The 24,398-nt window shown below is 38.5% G+C and overlaps 1 protein-coding gene across 6 annotated transcripts in view; it reads left to right on the plus strand.

Moving 5' to 3' along the window:
- The window catches only part of LOC108390482 (uncharacterized), a 118,315-nt gene that overhangs the window by 65,426 nt on the left and 28,491 nt on the right, over positions 1–24,398 (plus strand). For 3 of the 6 annotated variants that reach the window (XM_037013873.2, XM_073226077.1, XM_037013874.2), the window contains exons 3-5: positions 18,424–18,515; positions 23,181–23,235; positions 24,267–24,393. In XM_037013873.2, coding sequence (XP_036869768.2) covers positions 23,191–23,235; positions 24,267–24,393 — 172 coding nt within the window. In that variant the 5' untranslated portion in view covers positions 18,424–18,515; positions 23,181–23,190. Of the gene's footprint in view, positions 1–17,246; positions 17,536–18,423; positions 18,516–23,180; positions 23,236–24,266; positions 24,394–24,398 lie in introns of those variants that run through there. The other 3 variants (XM_073226078.1, XM_073226079.1, XM_037013872.2) reach the window with 2 other exon arrangements.

Raw genomic sequence — 24,398 nt, forward strand, 5'->3', positions numbered from 1 at the left:
ACCACCAGATGTGGAGGGAACACCACCCTGCAGATTACTTCACCAAGTCCACAGTTGGGAAGAGTCTAATCCTTAGTTTCAAAAATCTCCTATTGCGGATCCTTCCAGTGGTTCTAATTCTCGGACTGAATCCTAACTGATATAATTTTGTTCCTTCTGGTGTTTAGCTTGGAAGATCAAAGCAGGAGACAAGAGCCCATTTAGAAGGCAAACTGCAATACCAGTGTCGTAACAGTGGAAGTGGTGGGCATTGTTCAAATGCACATATATTTTATGCATTTGTGAGGTAATTTTCTTTTCTGAGATAATTACAATTTCCAGGCAGACATAAGTCTATATGTACTTATTTCTGTACCAGTTTTCAGCACAAATGAGATTTATAGAAGTTTCAGGCTCTTTTTTAGTTAACTTGATGTCTCCCGCCTCACACAACCCCCGACCCCCCATAAATTTTTTGGCAGTATAACATTCTGTTAACCTTAAAAACAAAACTGTTATTTTACCAGCAAAAATGAGTTTATCTGGGAACAGCAGAGAATTGCAACTGGGAGCAGGCAAGCTATAGCAAAACCACAAACACCAGGAAACAAAGAGAATTGTTTTGTAGAAGAAAGGGAAGAGTTGTGGGACTGTTCTAAGCAAAAAGTACATTGGAGGAAGCTAAGAGTCCAAAGTGTCCTGGCTGCTCATTGGCTGAGTCATAACAGCCTCTCATTGGCTGGGCTATTGCTGGGGAGGCAGAAATTCTTCCCTCGTTCTACTGGGTGGAAAAGTGGCCAAAGTAGTGTGAATTGCAAAGTGTTCATGTCGTCCTTGCCTGTTGCAGGTGCAATTGAGGAGTGGTGGGGTGGGAGTGCGCATTGGAGGTCTCCCCATGCCATGTCACCGAGGCTTCCTTTATCAGTTTTCAGAGTTCATAAAGAAAAGGGTCCAACTCGTAAGTTTACAAACTACTACATTTTCAAAATTTGAATACGCTCATGGCACCAAAACGCAGATTAAGAAACAATAATACCAACCCCCAAGGATCCATTTTTATACCATAATAAAGTTGCTAGTCCCATGGGAACCACTACCTAGATTTCTAACACCATAGATTTTCATGGTGGGTATGAAAAACCAGATGACGGACGAAGGTGGAAATGAGGAAAGCACCTAAAGGGAAACGCGTTTTTTTTTTTAACAACTTGCTCAATGTTTTAAATCTATTTAAAACTTTTGATTGAATCTGTGCTTTGTATGGGTGGACTCAGATAGTATGAATCCTCCATTGTGCCTGACTTCTGTGGCTCCACATTATGATTCTGAAACTCATACGTTATTATGTATAATTGAAATCCTTTTATTCTCCTGCCTGTGTATTATTCTGTTGTATAAATACAAGATAATTTAATCTTCCCAAAGTACGTGTTCATTTGGCTTGTTTCCAGATTTGGCTGTTAGGACAGTGCTGTTATGAATTTTTCTACAAGTCTTTGGGGATATTTATACCTTAATTTATGAGAATATAGCTAGAAGAAAATTGATGGATCATTTGGTAGGCATATTTTAGCTTTAATAAACAGCGCCAATTTTCCAAAGTGGTTGTACCAATATACTGACATTTCCACCAGCAGTGTATGAGAATTCTGTTGCTCCAAATATTCCCGACATTAGATATTGTCTCTCTCTTTTTTTCATTTTAGCCATGTTGTTGGTTATGTAGTGGTATCACACTATGATTTTGATTTCCCTATGACTACTGAAGTTAAAAGTCTTTCTATATTTTTATTGGCCACTTGGCTATCTTCTTTTGTTAAGTCCTTTTTTAAAAGTCACCATTTTTTTCAATTGATTACCTCTTTTCCTTATTTATCATTAAGAGATTTTATGTACTCTCTGTATAAGTCCACTGTAGGATATACTCAGTGTTAAGTATCTACTCCCACTCTGTTGTTTCACTTTTTTGTGTATGTATATTATAAATAGAAGTTCTTCATTATAAAGTAGTCCATTCTATTATTTTTCCCTTTATGTAGGTACTTTTGGTTTCCTGTTAAGGAAATTTTTGCATACTCCAAAGTCATGAGCACATTCTTACCTGCTTTCATCTAAAACTTCTATTGTTTATACTTTAACATTTATATATAATATATATTATTTTATCATTGTGGGTAGCGTGAGGTAGACTTCAAAAACTTTCTTTTCTTATGGCTATCCAGCCACCCAGGCACTATTGATGTATCCCCAAATGTATTTCAGTGTCTCTTTTGTTATAAATCAGGTGGCGATATATTTGTGGGTCAGTTTCTAGACTCTACTCTTTTTTGTTGCTCTATTTGTCTATACTGTGCCACTGTCACACTGTCTTAAGAATATCTTAGGATAGGTTTGTAACAAGCCCTCTAGCTTTGTTCCTTTTCTCCAGTTTTGCCTTAGTCATTCTTTGCCCTTTCCATTTCCGTATACATTTTTAGAATCAGTTTATAGATTTTCACAATCCTGCTGCCTGGGGTTGCACTGAATGTATAGACGAGTTTGGCAGAACTGGTATTCTAAAAAATTGAGTATTTCAATCTGTAAACAGAGTATATCCCCCTCTTATTTAGTTCTTATTTGATTTTTCTCAGGAATGATTCATGGGTTTCTATGTATAGGTCTTACACATCATTTATTAGATGTTTTCCTAATATTTGATGTTTTTGGTGCTATTTTAAATGACATCACTTTTAATATTTCGTTTTATATCCATTTCTTTGTTGATAGTATTTAGAAAGTATGTAGAAATAAAATCAGCTTTGTATTTTGAATTTGAATCCAGCAACATTGCAGCAAATTATAACATATTGCTGTAAATTCTTTTTTCTTTTCTATGTGAATCATCAGGTCATCTATGAATAACAACAGATTTGCTTTATGACCCAGGATATGGTCAATATTGGTAAATGTTTCTGTGTGGTTGAAAAGAATATGTAGTCCTTCACTGATTTGTTCAGTGACCTATGTACAACAATTAAGTCATGTTTGCTAATTGTGTTGTTCAGATACTGTATATCCTTGCTGACTATTTGATTGTTTCATCATCTGTTAAGACATGTCAAAATCACCCATTATGATTGTGGATTCTTCTGTTTCTCCTTTTACTTCTGATGGGACTGACCTTAGTCAAGAACATAAAGAGTTCATCCTCAGTAATAAGCAGTGAGAAAGAATATACGGGTGGAAAAGATGGTAGGAAGACAAGGCAGAAACCTCCTCCCCAAATCACACAGGACACGAAAACACCGCCAGTGCAGCTAACCCTGAAGGCAACCTGAGGGCTGCAGAGCTGACTGCCCACACCTGGGGGAGGAGAGAGGACCCTACAGGAAAGGGTGAAGTGGAAAGGCCATGATCCGGTGGGACTCAAGCCCTCCCCCGACCCCAGCTCACAGGCAGGAGGAAGAGCAACAGAGCTGGGAGGGTGCAGAAGCCCAGGACCCTGAACACCTGGTTCTGGAAATCTGCTCTGGGAACATGAGCCCACATTACATGGCACTCTGGTGATTAGTAGGGCTGGACAACAGAGATAGGCAGAAAACTTGGGTAGGTTGAGATCCCAGCCACCTGTGAAGAACAGGCACACTGTACCGGCTCCCCTCTCCCCTGCCCCTCTGAGAAGGAAAGAAAAGCAGGCAGTTTGAAAGACTTCCTAGCAGTGAGAGGGGCACCAGAGGGGCAAGAATTACACAGAGCTCTCTGCTTAGGAGAAAGGTCAGGTGGACAATACCTCCCCAGCCCACCCTCAGCTCAACAGGTTGGAAGCCCTCAGGAGATTCAGACTCTCCATCCCTCTCACTGGCAACACAGCCTGGAGGATCCTCACTGCAGTGTGAATCACACTTTACTCCTGGGTAGGCAGAGGGAGAACCCCCAGCTTGCTCAGCCCTATTTTGGGCCAGCTGGGGAGCTGCGTGCAGTAGCCAGCCCCGGCAGTTCTTTCCTCCGACAGGCGCCAGCCAGTCTTGCTTGCCACCAGCCCCCACTATTGCAGTAGGTCAGACAGAGGATGGCTCTGCCACTGCAGCTCTAGGGGTGCAGCACCAATGTCTTCCCTGAGCGCTCACACGCGGTCCAGTTCCAGGAGCTCTTTCCTCCCCACAGGTGCTGGCCCTGTTCACCAGTGGCCCTGCCATTGCTGCAGGCCAGGTGGAGGCAGCCCTGCCCACAGCAGCTCCAGTGGTGCAACTTGGAGTATTCTTCCTGTTTGCACAATCAGGCACAAAGGCCCACACAGCCCCCTGAAATCACATCACTACAAGCCAGAAAGAAAGGTGTCCTGCCCACTGCAAGCCGGCAGCTGGGGCTTCTGCACAGGAAATTGAGCTTCTGAGCACTAGAGGGCACCTCCTTCCTAAAGCTATACTTCATAGGAAACACTGAAGAAAATGAAGGGGCAGAGGAATTTGGTCCTAACAAAACTACAAGACAAAACACCAGAAAGAGGGCTGAGTGAAACTGAAATCACCGATCTTCTTCATAAAGACTTCAAAGTAAAAGTTATAAACATGCTCACAGATCTACAAAAAAATATTCAAGATCTCAGGGAGGACCTCAACAAAAAGATACAACGCCTCCAAAAAAGTCACTCAAAACTGATGACTACAGTATTGGAAATGAAAAATACGACGGAGGGAATTAATAGCAGGCTTACACAGGTTGAAGAAGTTGTAGGTGACTTGGAAATTAGGGAGCCAGAAAACAATGAGCCAAAAAAAACAGAACAATGGATCTCTAGGAATGAAAGAATAATAGGAGAGCTGTGTGACCAAGCCAGATGGAGCAGTATTAGCATTATAGGGTACCTGAAGAAGAAGAGAGACACAAAGGGACAGAAAGTTTCGTTGAGGAAATTATTGTTGAAAACTTACCCAACTTGGGAAAGGAAATAGACCTTCAGGTAATGGAAGCACAAAGATCCCCAAACAAACGGAACCCTAGGAAGACAACACCAAGACGTATAATAATTAAATGGCAAAGATAAGGACAGAGTATTGAAAGTAGCCAAAGAGAGAAAAAAAGATCACTTATAAAGGAAGCCCATCTCAGTAGACTCAGCAGAAACCTTACAGAAGGGAGTGGCAATGATATATTTAATATAATGAAACAGAAGGGCCTCCAACCAAGAATACTCTATCTGGAAAGATTAAATTTGAAGTAGGGATTAAACAATTTCCAGAAAAACAAAAGTTGAGGGAATTCATTACCACTAAACCAGACCTAGAGTATATCTTAAGAGAGTGCTCTGATGGAAATGCTTCTATGGCTAAATAGCTGTCACCAGAGAAAATAAACCTATAGTAAATGTAGTAGACCAATTAATTAGCAAGCAAATATGAAGTTAAATCAATTCCCTACAAAGTTAGTCAAGGGATAAACAAAGAGTGCAGTATATGACACCTAAAAAATACAGTGTGGAGGAGAAAGGAGAGAAAAATAAGTACATTTAGATTGTGTTTGAAAAAGAGTAATTAGTAATATAAGAAAGACTGTTAGATAGGAAGCTATTCTTGAGCTTTGGTGACCATAAATCTAAAGCCTACAGTGGCAATAAGTATGTGTCAATCAATAATCACCTTAAGTGTTGTGGATAAAATTCTAATATTTCCAGAATATCTCACCTGGCTTTGGTGCATTTGCATATCCTTAGGTGTGGAGAGTTCATCTCCATGTCAATGGGTAATTACCTGGGCAACTGAGGGCATGTCTGAACCTGAGAGGTTAAGGGGAGAGGCTTGCATGCTTCTTCCAGAGCAGGGGAGAGAGATGGTGCTGGACTGCAGTTTGTAAGCAATAAACGGGTTTTAAACTTTATTTCTCCCTTTGACTGATTTCAGTTTTTAGAGGTATTTTACCCTGGGATTTCCTCTCCCTGGACTTACAAATGTAAAAGGACTGAATGCACCAATCAAAAGACATAGAGTGGCAGATTGGATACAAAAACAAGACCCACCTATATGCTGCCTTTGACTCATTTCAGACCCAAAGACATACACAGACTAAAAGTGAAAGGATGGAAAAAGACATTTCATGCAAATAATAGGGAGAAAAAAGCAGGAGTAGCAGTACTTGTATCAGACAAAATAGATTTTAAAACAAAGAAAGTAACAAGAGACAAAGAAGTACATTACATAATGATAAAGGAGTCAGTCCAACAAGAAGATAAAACCATTGTAAGTATCTATGCATCCAACACAGGAGCACCTAAATATGTGAAACAAATACTAGAATTAAAGGGGGAAATAGACTGTAACACATTCACTTTAGGAGATGTCAACACACCACTCACTCCAAACAACAGATCAACCAGACAGAAAATAAGTAAGGAGACAGAGGCACTGAACAACACATTGAACAGATGGACCTAATAGACATCTATGGAACACTCCACCCAAAAGCAGCAGGATACACATTCTTCTCAAGTGCATAAGGAAGATTTTCCAGACTAGATCACAAACCAGGCCACAAAAAGAGCCTCAATAAATTCAAAAAGATTGAAATTGTATTGAGCAGCTTCTCAGACCACAATGGTATGAAGCCAGAAATAAATTACACTAAGGAAAAAAAAAAGTCTACAAACACATGGAGGATTAACAGCATGCTTCTAAATAATCAATAGATCAATAACCAAATTAAAACAGAGATGAGGCAATATATGGAGACAAATGAATACAACAACTCAACAGCCCCAAACCTCTGTGATGCAGCAAAGGCAGTTCTAAGAGGAAAGTATATTGCAATACAGGCCTACCTTAAGAAACAAGAACAATCCCAAATAAACAGTCTAAACTCACAATTAAAGAAACTAGAAAAAGAAGAGTAAATGATGCCCAAATTCAGCAGAAGGAGGGACATAAAAAAGATCAGAGCAGAAATAAGTAAAATTGAGAATAAAACAATAGAAAGAATCAATGAAACAAGGAGCTAGTTCTTTGAGGAATTAAACAAAATACATAAACCCCTAGTTAGACTTATCAAGAAAAGAAAGTGTGTACACACATAAACAGAATCAGAAACAAAAATGTAACAATCAAAACAGACACCACAGAAATACAAAGAATTATTAGAGAATACTATGAAAAATTATGTCAATAAATTGGACAACCTAGAAGAAATGGACAACTTTCTAGAAAAATACAATCTTCCAAGACTGACCCAGGAAGAAACAGAAAATCTGAACAGACTGATTGCCTGCAATGAAATTTAAGTGGTAATCAAAAACTACCTAAGAACAAACTGCTGGCTCAGATGGCTTCACAGCTGAATTTTATCCAACATTTAAAGACCTAATACCCATCTTTCTTAAAGTATTCCAAAAAGTAGAAGAGAAGGGAATGCCTTCAAACTCATTCTATGAGGCCAGCATCACTCTAACACCAAAGCCAGACAAAGACACCACAAAAAAGGGAAATTATAAACCAGTCTTCCTGATGAAGATAGATGCAAAAATCCTCAACAAAATATTAACAAACCAAATTCAAAAATACATAAAAAAGATCATCCATTGTGACCAAGTGGGATTTATTCTAGGTATGCAAGGATGGTACAATATTCATAGTCAATCAATATCATATATCACATCAAAAAAAAGGACAAAAATCACATGATCATCTAAATAGATGCTGAAAAAGCATTTGATAAAATTCAACATCCATTCATGATAAGAACTCTTAACAAAATGGGTATAAAGGGCAAGTACCTTAACATAATAAAGGCCATATATGACAAACCCACAGTCAACATCATACTTAACAGCAAAAACCTGAAAGCTTTTCCTTTAAGGTCAGGTACAAGACAAGGATGCCCACTCTCCCAACTCTCCCCACTCTCCCCACTCTCCCCACTCTCCCCACTTTTATTCAACATAGTACTGGAGATCCTAGCCACACCAATCAGACAACACAAAGAGATAAAAGGCATCCTGTCGGTCCCCTCCCTGCTTCCGACCCACAAACAAGAGAGGAGATGCGATGATGTATTGAATATCTGAAAGGACCAGCCAGGGGACTTAAGGCGTAACAGCTCAAGAGCAATGCCAAAAAGGCACTCCTCATATTTATTGAGCAAATGAACTTACAGTGAACTCAAACATCATTATCCAGCCTTGAGTCTAGCCCAAGGACGCGATGCTTCTCAAGGATACCAAAACTGTGTGAACGTGGCTCTGAGCCATGAGAACTGCTTTGGTTCTCATCACTCTGTCCTTGATTACACATCAACAGGAGTATGTGGGAAAAACAGTCAAGTCATGTGTACTTATACATTTGATTTCTATATTACTTGAATCATGTATCAACCCCATCAATCCCACAGCATCCAAATTGGTAAGGAAGAAGTTAAACTGTTTGCAGATGATATGATATACATAGAAAACCCTAAAGACTCCACCAAAAAACTATTAGAACTAATAACTGAGTTCAGCAAAGTTGCAGGACACAAAATTAATATGCAGAAATCTGTTGCATTTCTATATACTAACAACAAATTAGCAGAAAGGAAAATCAGGAAAACAATTCCACTTACAATTGCATCAGAAAGAATAAAATACCTAAGAATAAACCTAATCAAGGAGGTGAAAGACCTTTACTCTGAAAACTGTAAGACACTCATCAGAGAAATTAAAGAAGACACCAATAAATGGAAATCTACCCCATGCTCATGGGTAGGAAGAATTCATATTGTCAAAATGGCAGTTCTTCCTAAAGCAATCTACAGATTCAATGCAATCCCCATCAAAATACCAACAGCATTCTTCAGTGAACTAGAACAAATAGTTCTAAAATTCATATGGGACCACAAAAGACTCCAAATAGCCAAAGCAATCCTGAGAAAGAAAAACAAAGCAGGAGAGGGGGGATTATACTCCTTGACTTCAAGCTCTCCTACAAAGCCACAGTAATCAAAACTATTTGGTACTTGCACAAGAACAGACCCATAGGTCAGTGGAACAGAATAGAGAGCCCAGATATAAACCCACACATATATAGTCAATTAATATATGATAAAGGAGCCATGAATATACAATGGAGAAAAGACAGCCTCTTCAACAACTGGTGTTGGCAAAACTGGACAGCTACATGTAAGAGAATGAAACTGGATCATTGTCTAACTCGATACACTTAAAATGGATCAAAGACCTGAAAGTAAGTCATAAAACCACAAAACTTTTAGAAGAAAACATAGGCAAAAATCTCTTAAATATAAACATAAGCAACTTTTTCCTGAACACATCTCCTTGGGCAAAGGAAACAAAACAAAAATGAAAAAATGGGACTGCATCAAATTAAAAAGCTTCTGTACAGCAAAGGACACCATCAGCAGAACAAAAAGGCATCCTACAGTATAGAGGAATATATTTGTCAATTATTTATCTGATAAGGGGTTAAGATCCAAAATATATAAATAACTGATAGGCCACCACACCCAAAAAACAAATAACCTGACTAAAAAATGAGCAGAGGATCTGAACAGACACTTCTCCAAAAAGAAATATGGATGATCAACCGACACATGAAGAGATGCTCCACATTGCTAATCATCAGAGAAATGCAAATAAAAACCACAATGAGATATCACCTCACACCAGTTAAGATGGCCAGTTTCTAAAAGACAAGAAACAACAAATGCTGGTGAGTTTGTGGAAAAAAGGGAACCCTCCTACACTGTTGGTGTGAATGTAAATTGGTTCAATTGCTGTGGAAAGCAATATGGAGGTTCCTCAAAAAACTAAAAATAGAAATATGATTTGACTCAGTCATTCCAGTCCTAGGAATTTACCCAAAGAAAACAAGATCCCTGATTCGAAAAGACATATGAACCTCTATGTTTATCGCTGCACTATTTACAATAGCCAAGATATGAAAGCAACAAAAATGTCCATCAATAGATGAATGGTTAAAGAAGATGCGGTATATATACACAATGGAATATTATTCAGCCATATAAAGAAAAGAAATCCTGCCATTTGCAACAACATGGATGGATCTAGAGGATATTATGCTCAGTGAAATTAGTCAGGTGGAGAAAGACAAATACCAAATGATTTCCCTCATTTGTGGAGTATAAAAACAAAGTGAAACAGAAGGAACAAAAAAAGCAGTAGACTTATAAACACCGAGAAGGGAACAGTGGTTACCAAAGGGGAAGGGTTGGGGAGGGTGGGTGGGGAGGGAGAAGGGGATTAAGGAGCACTATAATGCACAATTACAACATAGGCAGGTCACTGGGACAGCAGTACAGCACGGAGAATACAATTAATGACTCCATAACATCTTATTATGTTGATAGTGACAGCAATGGAGTGGGTCAGGGCTTGATAATTTGGGTGAATGTTGAACTACTGTTTTGTATACATGAAACCATCATAAGATTGTATATCAATGATAATTTAATTTAAAAAAAAGAATATTTGGGCACATACCTACATAGGTAGCTAGTTGGTATAGTAAGATGTTGTAGAATCTCTTTTTTGATTGCAAGGCCATAAAGTGATAGTAAAGGTGGGGGAGGTGTTAGAGTTTGGAAGAAAGAGGAGAGGTTAAGCAGTAGACACTTAAGAGAGAGGAAGGGTGAATGGGATAGGAGAATATTGTATGACTGCCCTCAGATGTGAAAGTCTTCCAGGGAGGTCTCACACTCCTACTGAGTGTGCCAAGAATACAAGGACTGGTGTCTCTTTATTTGGGCCACTTCTTAAGGTTATGTTTGCAGTGAGCAATGTGAGGTATGAAGTAACATCTTCTGGGACAAAGGCTTGTTTACACGTTGATCAAAAACAACAGGTATCCAAAGCTCAGTGTTCTTAATCTTTTAAGTCTATTCCATGTGCAGGTGTCCATCTGAACCCATCCATATTCCCTCAGGGGATTTGGGCAAAAGGGGAACCAATACAAAATATGCTGATACTAAGGCTGCTTTCCGTGGCATGATTATTAAATTCCTTTGTCTTTGACCCAGGAGTCTAATGTCTTCTAGCAGCATCCATGAAACATAACAGGCTACCTGTATTAGCTTCCAAGGAAGGAAAAATCAAATCCCAGACCTGACAACTGTCACTCAACTTTAAGTGCCTTCATGAGGTTAGTGAGCATGAATTTGAAGTAAGATCAGTGAGCTTTTTTTTCTTTATTTAGTCATGTTCAAGTGTGTGGATACAGGCATGGGGTAGACTGAGACTTAACTTTTAAAATGTTGATGGAGCTAGGAAATTAAGGACATGGGATTTAAAGTAGGTAAGAAGGGGAATAAGGTTCTGGGGCATGGAAGGAAAATGGCAATTCAATAGAGGGAATTTCTGGTGACAAAGACCTTTTAGAGCTGGAGAACTGGCTGGAAGAGGAGGAGGTGGTTCAGGTGGTTCAGGTGGTAAAGGTGAAGGAGTGGGGCTTCACAGGATGTGACCACGGGGATGAGGAGTTGAGATCAGGTGGGGGAGAAGATCATTGCAGGTACCAGAGGGAAGGATATTGAAAGATCATCAATCTATGCATATAGATAGCTGTAAGAATTAAGCCCGGAGTAATGTTGAATTATAGTAATTCAAGATTTAAAAATCTTCAGTAATGATGGGAAGTGATTGGTGGGAATAGCAGGTGACTACAATGGGGAAATGTAGTTGGTGATACTGTCTAATGATACTAGATTCCAAGATGGAGGATTTAGGATGAGTATGAACGGGATCTTGGGTACTGAGGAAAGGTCTATCAATGCATACCGTGAGGTACAAGGATGAGAGCTACTCCTAAAACACTATGTGAAATCTTAATCAAGCTATACATTCATTGAAAATTTTGGGTGCAGATTATTTTCTTGAACACATTGTCTTTTAAGGACATCAATTAAGTCACAATGAGGTTCTTATCCTGTATAATGTCTTTATTTTCTACTTTGTTATTTCTGCTCTTAAATTATTTCCTTCTGCCCATTTCCCTTGTGTTTATTCTGCTATTTAAAAAAACTCATATCTTTATTCAAATGTTTATTAATTTTTAATCTCTTTTAAATATTATATCCATTTAAAACTTTAACCTTCCTATAAATATTTGTTTTAGAATTAGCTCTTCACTTTTGATATGTACAATTTTCATGTTTTTTTGTTAATATATATACATTTGCTTATTCCAAATAAGTGGTTCTGTTGACTCATACATTTTAAGAAAGAAGTGTTTATTGCTGATGTTACTGTTTGTGAATGTAGTTACATGGCTTTATGGTCATGAAATTTGGTGGGTAGGGTATGAATTTTGAAGAATTTATTGAAAATTGTTTCGTAGCCCAGACCCAGATTGGTTTTTGGAAATATTTCATGTATTTTGGAAGAGAAAAGTGTTTTCTATTAGCTTTGGAGCCAGGGTCTAAAATGTGTTTATTTGATCAAGCTTATTATTTAGTGGTTCAGAATTTTCAACCTTACTAAATTGTCTTCTCAAAATATAATAGACTAAAATTTTTTTTCAAATTAATTTATTTGAGTATATAATTTGATATTTCTCAGGTGTATGCAAGGTTAAGATTGGTATATCTTTCAGCTGAACATTCTTTTTATCAATATGTAATTTTCTCTTTCAGGAATGAAATGTATTTTTAACATTCAACGTATTTTACCACACTAACAAAGACAATAACAAAAATTGCAATTACCTTGATACTTAAATTCATGTGTACATAGTGTAGCATTTGACAAAAGGCAAGATCCAAGTGAAAATAGGAGGCAACTTCCTGAGTCTATTAAGGGATACTTACCAAAAAAAAAAAATGACAGACATCATATTCAATATTGAAATGTTAAAAGCATCCCCCAAATAGTAGGGCTAAAGCAAAGATGACTATACTATTACAACCTCATGCTCAGTGGATGTCCTAGTCATTGAAATAGGGGCTTAAAAAGAACGAAGAGGCAAACAAGCTAGAAAGGAGTGACTAAGACTGTTAATACTTGCTTTGGGTTTTCTAGGTACACTATCTACAGAATTAGAGTTAGTGAATTTAGTAATGTTTCTATGTATAGGTCAATAAGTCAACTGTATTTTCTATATATCGGCAATAAATAAATGAAAAATGAAAAAGAAGAAACCATTTATATTAAAATATGACAAATATCTAGGAATGAGCCTAACAAAATGAATAAGACCACTACAGTAAAAAATGCAAACTTTCTCTAAGAAATTAAAGAAACCCTAAAGAAGGGAGAATATAATATCCATGGGGTAGAAGGCTCAGTATTGTAAAGATATAAAAATTTCCCCAATTGTACACAATGCAATACTGATTAAAAATCACAGATTTTTTTTTTGTGGAAACTGACAAGCTAATTTTAAAATTAATATGAAAATGCAAAGGGTCAAAAATAACCAAGGTAGAAGAGCAATAAATCTGAAGGACATTTACTGCCATGTACAAAGATCTGTTACAGTAGTGAGACCTGGACTGTGGACTTAGGCAGAGTAGGGTGAGGACCTTTGAAAAAAAGGCAATGCAAGATAATTACAGTCAGAACAATGTAATAATGTGCAAAGAAGTCCCTATCTAAAAACTCTGTTAAGCATTATGCAAAGTCAGAGTCACACGAATTCTGTAGGGTAGATACCAGATTAGGAACTTAGACATTCTTCAGTGAAATCCATTAAAGCTCAAAAGACCAGGAGCAACTTGGCCTGGAATGTTTGAATGTTTCTCAGACAAAGAAGAGTATCTCAGCATAGCCCCTGACTTCACTGTATTAAATAGATCATGACACTGTACAATTTGCCTTATCCTGCTAAAAGGCCCAGCTTATTTTTAACTGTATCTATGTGCTATTTTTCATTCTGTAATCCTAATCAAGTAATCTGGAACCTAGGCAAAAGACTAATCTGGTAAGCAATCCCAACTACAAACAGCCCAAGCAAACAGACAACAACCCAGCCCACCCTGGGGACAGGGCAGGTGGTCTTACAACAAGTCTGCACCCCAAGTCCTCTACCCCTATTCTTGAAAATCCTCAACAGCGCATAAAACCCCTAAACAACACACCAGCATGGGCTCTCTTTTGCCCTCCTGGCGTGAGCCTGGAGCTCTGTCCTCTCACTGTATCTCTAAATAAAAGCCTGTACCTTGCTCTCCTACCTTGAGTGTTTGCAAATTCATTCTTCAGCTCCGTGAACAAGAACCCTGGTATCGGTAGTACAATTCAAGACAGTGAGATACAGGTACAAGGAAAGACAGACTGACCAATGGAACAGAATAAATTCTGGTAATAGACCCATATATATATATATATGGTCACCTTATTTATGATAAAGGTACCACTGCAGGGCAGTGATGCTGCCCCAAATCAGTTCCAGACAGTTTGACCCTAAATGTGAATGTAAAATACTTTTTAGAGGAAACAGAGGAGAATACCTTCTTGACCTTGGAGGAGACAAAGGTATTTTTAACAAGACACAAGAAGCAATAACCATAAATAAAAATTTGTAAATTGTAGTATATTAAAATTAAGAATTAAAATCAAATAGCAACATTAAGAAAGTGAAAAATCAACCTATACATTGAGAGAAGATATTTTAAATATGTATATATATATGATATGAGATTTATACCACAGTACATTTAAAAAACTTCTAAGAATCATTAAGAAAAATGCATCTCAAAAGAAAAGGGGGTAAACAAGATGTGGAAGCAACCAAAATGTCCACCAATAGATGAATGGATAAAGAAGGTGTGCTACCTTCACACAGTGGAATATTATTCTGCCATTTGCAACAACATGGATGGACCTAGAGGGTATTATGTTAACTGAAATAAGCCAGGCAAAGATAAACATCATATGATCTCACTTATTTATGGAATCAAAAAACAAAACAAAACAAAAATGAATAAAATAGCAGTAGTCTCATGAGAAGTGATTGGTGGTTACCATAGGGGAGGGGTTAGGAAGAATGGGTGGGGAGGGGGAGGGGAATAAAGGGGTGAAAAAACTCTCAATCATAATATAAGTTTGTCACAGGGAAGGTATTACAGTATGGAGAATATAGCTAATGATTCTGTAACATCCTCCTATATTGACAGATACAGATAGTAACCCCACTAGAAGGGGTGAGGATTTAATAATGTGGGTAACTGGTGAACTGCTATGTTGTATACTTGAAACAAATACAAGATTATATATCAACTATACCTCAATACAAAAATAAATACATAAAAAGAAAAAGGAGCAAAAAATGTGATAAGCCACTTAACTAGAGAGGATATTCTAAGGGTCAGTAAACATAAGGAAAATTGATGAAAGAGACTACTACCCACATATTACAATGGTTACACTGGAAAAGAAAGAAAACATTAAGTACCAGAGGTGAACGAAAAAACTGGAACTCTTCTACACTTTCTATAAGAATGTAAATTCCAATAACTTTAAAGAAACACTTTATTGAGGTATGATTGCATGTAGAAAGCTGCGCATATTTAATGTATACAACTGGATGAATTTGAATATTAAGCATACATCTGGGAAACCATCACCATCATCAAGGCCACAGACATATCCATTACCTACCAGTTTCTTCATGTCCCTATTCTTCTTCTTCTAACACTTAATGTAAGATTTACTCTCTTGGCAAATTTTAAATATTCACCATAATATTGTTAGCTATAGGCACTATGCTGTATAGTAGATCTCCAGGACTTATTTAACTTGCATAACTGTAACTTTATAACTTTTGACCATTGCTACCATTTCCCTCTCTCCCAGTCACTGGAAACCACCATTTTACTCTCTGCATTTATGTTTGACTATTTTAGATTCTAACAAAAGTGAGGAAAATAGAGTATTTGCCTTTCTGTGTCTGGCTTATTTCACTTAGCATAATGTTCTCCAGGTTTATCTATGTTGCCACAAGTGGCAGGAGTTCCTTCTTTTTTAAGGATAAATAATAGTCATTATATGTACATACAATATTGCACATTTCTGTCCAGTATTTACATAACTTCAGACTGTTTTCCATAGTAGCTGCACCAGTTTACATTTCCACCAACACTGTCTAAGAGTTCCCTTTTCTCCACATACTCACACTTTTTTTTCCTTTAACAATAGAATCCTAACAGATGTTAGGATAATATCTCATTGTGGTTTGATTTGAATTTCCCTGATGATTAGTGATGTTGAGCACCTTTTTGTGTACCTGTTGGCCATTTGTGTGTTTTTGAGAAACATCTACTCAGGTCTTTTGTCCATTTTTAAATCAAGTGTTTGTGTTTTCACTACTGTTATATAAGCTCTTTTTTTTGGATATTAATCCCTTATCACATGTATGGTTTACAAATATTTTTTTTACCAATACATAGGTTATCTTTTCATTTTGTTCTTCCTTTTGCTATAAAGGAGTTTTTAGTTTGATGTAGTCCCATCGCTTTTGTTACTTGTGCTTTTAGTGTCATATCCAAGAATTACTGTCAAGACCAGTATCAAGGAGATTTTTCTCACTTTCTTGTAGGAGTTTTATGGTTTTAGGTCTTAAGTTTAAGTCTTTAATCCACTTTGAGATGATCTTTGTGTATGGTCTGAGAAGAGTCCAATTTCATTCTTTTCCATGCGGACATCTAGTTTTCCTAGCACCATTTATTGAAGAAACTGTTCTTCCCCATCTTGTATTCTTGGTGTCCTTTTTGAAGATTAATTGACTGTACATGTGTAGGTTTATTTCTGGGCTTCTATTCTGTTCCACTGGTCTGTGTGTCTGGTTTTAGTATAGCTTCATATGTTTGATTACTGTAGCTTTGTAACATAATTTGAAGTTAGGAAATGTGATGCCTCCAGCTTTGTTCTTGCTTAAGATTGCTTTGGCTATTTGGGGTCTTTTGTGCTTCCATACAAATTTTTAAATTGTTCTGTTTCTATGAAAAATGCCACTGGAACTTTGATAGGGATTGCACTGAATTTGTATTCACTGTGGCATTTTAACAATATTAATTCTGCTGATCCATAAGCACGGATGTCTTTCCATTTATTTGTGACTTTTGCAATTTCTTTCATCATTGCTTTCATATTCAATGTACAGCTCTTTCTCCTCCTTGGTTAGATGTATTCCTAAGTATTTTATTGTTTTGATGCTGCTGTAAATGGGATTGTCAATTTCTTTTTTCAGATAGTTGTTAGTGTTTTGCAACAAAGTGATATTTGTACGTTGATTTTGTAACCTGAACCTTTACTGAATCTCCTTATTCTAACAGTTTTTTTTTTTTTAGTGACGTCCTTAGGGTTTTCTTATATAAGATTCTTTCTTCATTTGCATCCACCTCGGTAAGGAGATGTTACCTTAATACTCCAACAAGGACAGCCTTACCTTTAGCAGCCGCCCGCGCCTGCGCACTCCCCGGGCAGGACCTCCCACAAGTCCCTGGGCTCGGCCCCCTTGGGGGCGGGCCCAAGTTACGTGCCTCTTCAATCTGAGCTGCGCCGCCCTGGGCTTCTGAGGCTCTACTTTGCAGTGGCTGCGGGAGGCGTTGGCTGACTAGAGCCCCAGCTTCACCGAGCGGCCGGCACAGGTGGGCTGACGCGGGCTCAGGGGTACGAGCGCCGGGAGCTGGAGAGGCCGTTGCCTGAGTTGCGGGAAGGGGTGGTGGACGCGGGTGCGGGAGCGAGCGCGTGAGGGCGCCCAGCGTGCCCACGCCGGCCATGGCGGCATCCATGTGCGGCCGGCACCCGAGGAGCCGGCGTGTGGGCAGCGGGCGTGCTTTTCTGAGGCAGTGTGAATGTCGCTGGGAATCGTGGCCTGCTGCTTTCCTCCGTCTGTCCGCTCACAGCCACCGGGGCCGCAGCAGATGTCATAGTAGGGACGTCAGACAGTCCAGAATCAAAGTCTTGCTTTCTCTTTGAAAGCACGGATCTGAACTTGAGATGGGGATTTTAGAGCTGGAAGTGTCTGTGAGGGCCCTCCAGGAAGGCAGTTACATGTTGAGAACCTCAGCATTCTCAGACCTGTCCCCAGGAACTAGCTTCGAACTCAGGGACCAAATCCTCCTTTTACTTCCATTCCATTTTGTGAGAAGTAAGCGAAGATGTGGCCCGGGAGGGTGCTTTCAAATTTTGTCTGTGCTTCAAGAAAGGCCTGGGTTCTCTCAGTCTTGCATTCTTCTTATCCAGTCATACCATTATCCAAAATGGCCCTATGGGTAAAATTCCTGTATTTCCAGAGTCTCACCCCTGGCCTTAGTTCATCTCCATATCAATAGGTGTTTCCATGGGGTGGAGGAAAGTAGTCTTTTCCATATCAATAGGTAATTACCTGGTGAGCCGAGGGCTTATCTGGACTGGAGAGGTTGGGTGGCTTCTGCAGCCGGGTCGCGAGAGACACGGGGAGGGTAAGTGGAGGACTGTTTCTAAGGAAAAAAAAGGGTTTCTCCCCCTTTATTTCTCCCTTTGACCTATTTCAGCTTCAAAGGTATTTTGCCCCGGGATTTTGCTCCTGGAGTTACAGACCCCAAAGAAGCTGAGAGTCTTACTGCGGCACATCTAAAAGTCCGGGGTGAGTTTGTGCTTTGTGTTTTAAGAAATTGTGGTTTTGTTTTTAAAATACAGAGGTTCCAGTAAATTTTCAGTAGATGAAGGAAGCCATGCAGATTGGTACTCCACCGTTGTGCTCCCCCATTGTCCCTCATCTCCTAATGTTCAGTTAGCTATTTGGAACAATGTTCACAGCTTGTGCACTCTCGTTTTCTAAGATAATACGGAAACAAACCTCCAGAGATTAATGTTAAAGCTTTAGTTTAGACTGATTTGGTAAGAAGGCAATTACTGTTCAAACGGAACCACATACTAGATACCTTTTGGTGTTTGTATGCCTGCTCTTCAAAGCAAGGGAAGAGTGAAGATGATTTGATTGTTTCAGTCTGTGAGGCTTTCAGGAGTAGGAAATTACAGCAACAGAAGCTGGGATCAGTAAGGCCAGGATTTTTCCAGGGACTCCCCCATCAGTTGGAATTTGTAGTACCGGTCAGGTGTCCTTTGAGGTTTGGCACGCCACCTTGTGTTTTGAGCTGATTTTTGTGTGGACTCTTGAGGAGCAGTATAATGGTGTGGTAGGAGCCAAAATTTCCGGATTGGAATCGTGAGTCTGTCTCTTTCTGGCTCTGTCAGGTCTGTGATGGACATTAGAGGAGTAGAGCTAGGCATATCCTGAGTGCTTGATATGCTTTAGTTGTTCTTTTATGTGTGGTCATTTTAGCTAGTTCCCCTCAGCTTTGTATAGAATTAGGAATATGTGATCCACGTACTCTAGGAGTGTTAGGAATGTGATCCATTGTGATGGCTGCCTGCATGTTAAGAAAATGAATGAGATGCCCAAGTAATCTAAAATGGAAATTCTTAACCTGAGTTCCTGTGATTCCATTTATGGTCTCAGGACCATAAACTCACTGAAATCGTATACTGAAATGTTACAGAAATGTATAAGGGTGTATTTTGTAGGGGGGGAGAAAGTATGTAATTTCATGAGATTATCGAATATGTGCATGACCCAAAAGGCTTGGACTCATTGATGTAGACCAGTGATTCTCAATGGAGGGCGATTTTACCAAGTGATCAATGCCACGATTGAGAAACCCTGGTCTAGAGTCAAAAGACTGTGATACCTGGAGTAACATTTAAAAACAATCTTACACAAACTGAGTAGTTAAGCAAATCATCCTAGCCTCATGTGATAGAATATTATGCACTTAATAAAATTATGTTTATAAAGAATCTTGAAAAATGAAAACATTTGGTATGTTAACCAATATTCATGTTATGACCAGCAGTACTCAGGAAAATGTTGTATATGGATCCCGTTTACTAAACGAGGGCATTCTGTAAGGATTATGTCCAAAATGATACTTTAAGTGGTTATTGGGTGAAGAAGAGAATCAAGCATGGTACTGTATATTCCATGCATCTTCTCACTCAGTTTTACACGTGCCACTTCCTTGCACTGTGTTCTTTTGGAGAATAATCTTGATAATGAAAATTGTCTATATTGGTGAGATGCATTGTAGCTGAAGGATTTTTCAACTAGTTGAAGTTACTTGTTAAAGGCACATAGATTTCTTTGTTGACCCTCATGATAAGTCCTGATTTTTAATGATTGGGAATACTGACTCCCTGATAATCCTCTCATTTTTATTTTGTAATTTCAAAGTAGTTTTAGTGTGGATTTTTGGTGCTGGAATAGTGTGGAACTATTCTTTTTAAGGAACTTAAAGTGAAGAAAGTTAAAGTTACAGCCCCTCTCTGGAGAGATGGTCATTATTGATACTTTGTTGTTTTCCAGTTAGGTTTTTATATGTGGATATGAGAATTTTGTTTCTGTAGAATAGAATCAGTTTGAAAAACAAATCCAATCTACTCATGGTTTTCGTTCTTTGAGTTAACAGCAAAGTGTGCCTGTCCCTTTGAGGCCTCTGTGCTTTGGGGCACCTTTGCTCCTTGTTATGAGAGCTCTTTTGCAAATGTTATTTAAGAATTGCATTTTCCAGGCTAGGCTCTGAATATTTTGGGTTGACATTCTAAGAAGGAGCAGGCCTTAAGCTATGTTTTACTATATAATTTACACACACAAAGAAACAGTAGAATTAAGTTTCTTTTAACAAATGCAATCTTTATCCTCGATGATGATGATAACACACATTTAAGTGTCGTTATGTGTTTTAATTGAATTTTCTTACTATTCTTCTGCTTACTCTCTGTGCTGGTTACTCTCTGTTTTACTAATGAGGAAACAGAGGCACTGAACAGTTAACTGTCCTAGTTTAGATTCACATCCTGAATATGAAAACAAAACTTGTGGGTTTCTCTTTTTTTTTTTTTACTGATGACAGGCTACCACATATATTGTTTACCTTAAAAATTTTTTTCACATTAAATGCTTTTGATCTTCATAAGAATTTGGATTAGGTAGGAAAAGAATATTATGTCCATTTTACGTCTGAGGAAAGTAAATTGAGGCTAAAATTCAGGTAACAGTAGCCACTGCATCAGGATTAAATGAAGTCATGGAAGTTTCTGGCACAAAGCTGAAACTCACAGTACCTTAGTTTCTCTTCCCTAGGTGAAATGGGTGAAGGGGATAAAGAGGTACAAACTTCAAATTATAAATTAGTCACAAGGATGGAAGTATAGCATAGGGAATATAGCTAATAATATTGTAATACCTTTGGTGACAGATGGTAACAACACTTATGGTGAGCATTTAATAATGTATATAATTGTCAAATCACTGTGTTGTGCATCTGAAACCAATATATTGTATGTCAACTATATCTCAAAAAAAATGAAAGATTGAGAGATACAGAACTTAAGATGTATTAAGCTCTAGACACATTGTAGGAACTCAGATATTTTAGTTCATGGGAGTAAAATTAAGTATACTTTTAAAATTTTGTCTCATTGAGTAATCATGAATTTTTTACTTCTTCAGTTAATGTAGACCATCATAATGAATAATGGACTGGTATGCCATCATATAGCAGAACATGGTTTATTTAACCATCTGTCCATTGTTTGACATCTAAGTTTTAATTATTGGTCATTATGGAATATTCTCTGATGATCATCCTTGTGCATATGTCATGTGTGCTTCCATAGCTGTTTCCTGTGGAAAATTCCCAGAATTGCAATTTGGGTTAATCCTCAGATGCTTATGTACCTACAATAGGGCGGATACTGTGATAATTTTTGGAGGATGTAATGATGAAAATTTCTTATTATTACAGCAAAGAAGGTAAAATCTGAATAAGGGTAAGGCAGAGTATGGAAAAGCCCATTAGAAAAATTCCTCTAGCATACTTGAAGAGTTTACAGGAAAGAGACATCTTTTAGTCAGTAGTCACCAGGCTTTGATCACACTATAGTAAGCCCATGGGATTTCTGTAGAGTTAAATAAAATTATATTGTAAGATTTGTATCTTAGAAATTCTAAATATGTTAAATGCAAAGTGACTAATCACAGAAGGTGATTCAGCAGCTGTTTAGAGAACATTATGGCTAAAATGATAGGTTTAGAAACAAGCCTTTCTGTTAAGAAGGCATGAAGGAAGCAGCAGTGAGACTGTCACTAAATCATATAAGACTCTGCTTGGGGACTGTAGACTCTTTTTTTAGGAGTTATTCTAACATACTCGGATAAATATAGATAGCTCAGTATTGGTTCAAGAATTGAGAAATAAAGGAAGCAAACCCATTAAGTAAAATCAAGTGTTCATCAGGGTATCCTGAGTTCCCCTCCCAAGCTCAGGGGGAAGCCATCTAAGTAAAAGGTTATCTTTCATCCAGTGTGGAGAACAGTTTCCTCATAGGAAAAGGAAGAAAACATACAAGTGCACACAACCATGTATATGTCTCTATTTGAATATAACTGTATAACTATATATATGTTGTAAGTTAATGCCTGGCCATACTTAACAACAATTATGAAGCACTTTCAGGCAAAAAGTAGAGAATTGGGGCCACAATACAGAGATAAGAACTGTTGACATTGCATGTAATTTTCTAGAATTTTTTTTGCATCCATGTCAAGTCAATCTTTATCTGTATATACATTTTACAAATGTTAAGGCATATCATCCTCTTTTGTAACCCCTGATTTTTTGGCTGACCATATATCTTGAACACTTAATCACCCAGTCACCACTGAGTATTCCATTACATGGATATTCTGGCTTTGTTGGCCTCAGACAAACACAGCCTGGGCAATTCCAACCCTACATCTTTTTGTTTTCACACTTGGCCCCACTTCCCCCTATCCTGAGTTCACAAAGAGATTGTGGTTTGGATGATGTGGCCCCTTCTCAGCCCTTAGAAATGGGACTAGTGGAAGACAGTCCGCACAGAGCAGGATGAGGGGCCCTGTCCTAGGCCTCGGTATGCGTCCTAGGAATAGAGGACAGGCCAAGGCCCTTCATGCTGAGATGTTTTGGAGGACAGCGGGTTCCCTGGAGATTGGGGGAGAGCTGGATTCTGTCCAGACTTCTCTTGCTGCCAGTTTGTACAAGAGAGAGCCTGTGTGTGCGAAGGGGGGCAGCATGGAAGAAGTGTCTTCCAGGGTAGTTGAGACATAGAAATGGAGGAAAAAATTGTTACAGTAATTTAAGTCACTTGGAGAGCACTGAGCCAAGGCTTGGCTTAACCTTCCCCCCGCCTTTTTTTTTTTTCTCTCTAGGAGAGGAAGCATGAGGAAGATTGGTCAATGTTGTAACTCTAAAAATACATCCCATGTAAGTTGGTATTTCTTCTCCTTGAAATAAGACTTTCAGTTCAGCTGACTTATTTGTTACTTATCCTGAAGCTTCCTACCAAAGGGTCCAAGATCCCATACTTCAGTTTGTCCCATGACAGTGAAGGCTGGTGAAAAAGAAAGCTCAGTGTTCTTCCCATTTATGCCTCTCTTTTCCAAATGGTGTTGATAAGTTTGAACACATTATTCAACATCTGCTCCATGCTAAGGCCTCTGTTAAGAGAAACATTGGAGCAGCGAGTGTCAGTTCCCACAGGGAAATGGGAGTTTGTGGAGTTTGAGAAGTTAGAATGGTTGTCTCATTTGGCCACAGTTGGGAAAACCTTGGAACTTCTCCACAGACTTGCGCTTTCCAGGGAGTAAGGTAGAATTTGATATTGGGTGGCCTCAGTGTGTGACAAGATGATCTACTTTATGAGGCTGTTAGGAAAATGTTCAGTAAGAGCAGTAGGTAGTAACAGGAGGTCATCCAGTATGTAGATCACAGGTAATGATAAAGAATGATAAAATCAGATGTGTCCATTATATGGACTCTTATGCAGCTTATAAAAATGCCAGGACAAGAAGATATGCTTTTGTTATCTTCTAATATAATGAACTTGAGGAATGAGAACATTGTCAACTTTATGCAGCCTCTCTTTTCTAAGGTATTTTTCCTAAAACTTTTCCTAAAAGTTTCATGAAAGTTTCCCCCTATATCTTAAAAATACAGATGGTATAGAAATGCACTTTGCACTTTTAATGAGCATTTGTGACAGGCTCATAGCAGGCACTATGCTTATTTAGTAGGGAAATTCAGACATTTTATCCATTCCCAGACATGCTGGGATAAGTGAGTTAGCCCACAGTATGTAAGAAGTTTGCTGTGTGGCAGCAGGATCCTTAAGAAAGTGTAGGGCCCCTGGGAAGTTCTGTGTCGCTACTTTTCTGCATTGCAGTCCTTTACCTCCTCTCCTCTCACCCTGAAATGCTTTCCTTCAGTCACTGTAATGCATGTGTTTGTGGTTCCAGGGAGCCGTGACATTCAGGGATGTGGCCATCGACTTCTCCCAGGAGGAATGGGTGTGCCTGGACTCTGCTCAGAGAGCCTTATACAGGGATGTGATGCTGGAGAACTATAACAACTTGGTCTCACTGGGTAAG

Source organism: Manis javanica, chromosome 17 (assembly GCF_040802235.1).
Source record: "Manis javanica isolate MJ-LG chromosome 17, MJ_LKY, whole genome shotgun sequence".
NCBI classification, from domain to species: Eukaryota; Metazoa; Chordata; class Mammalia; order Pholidota; family Manidae; genus Manis; species Manis javanica.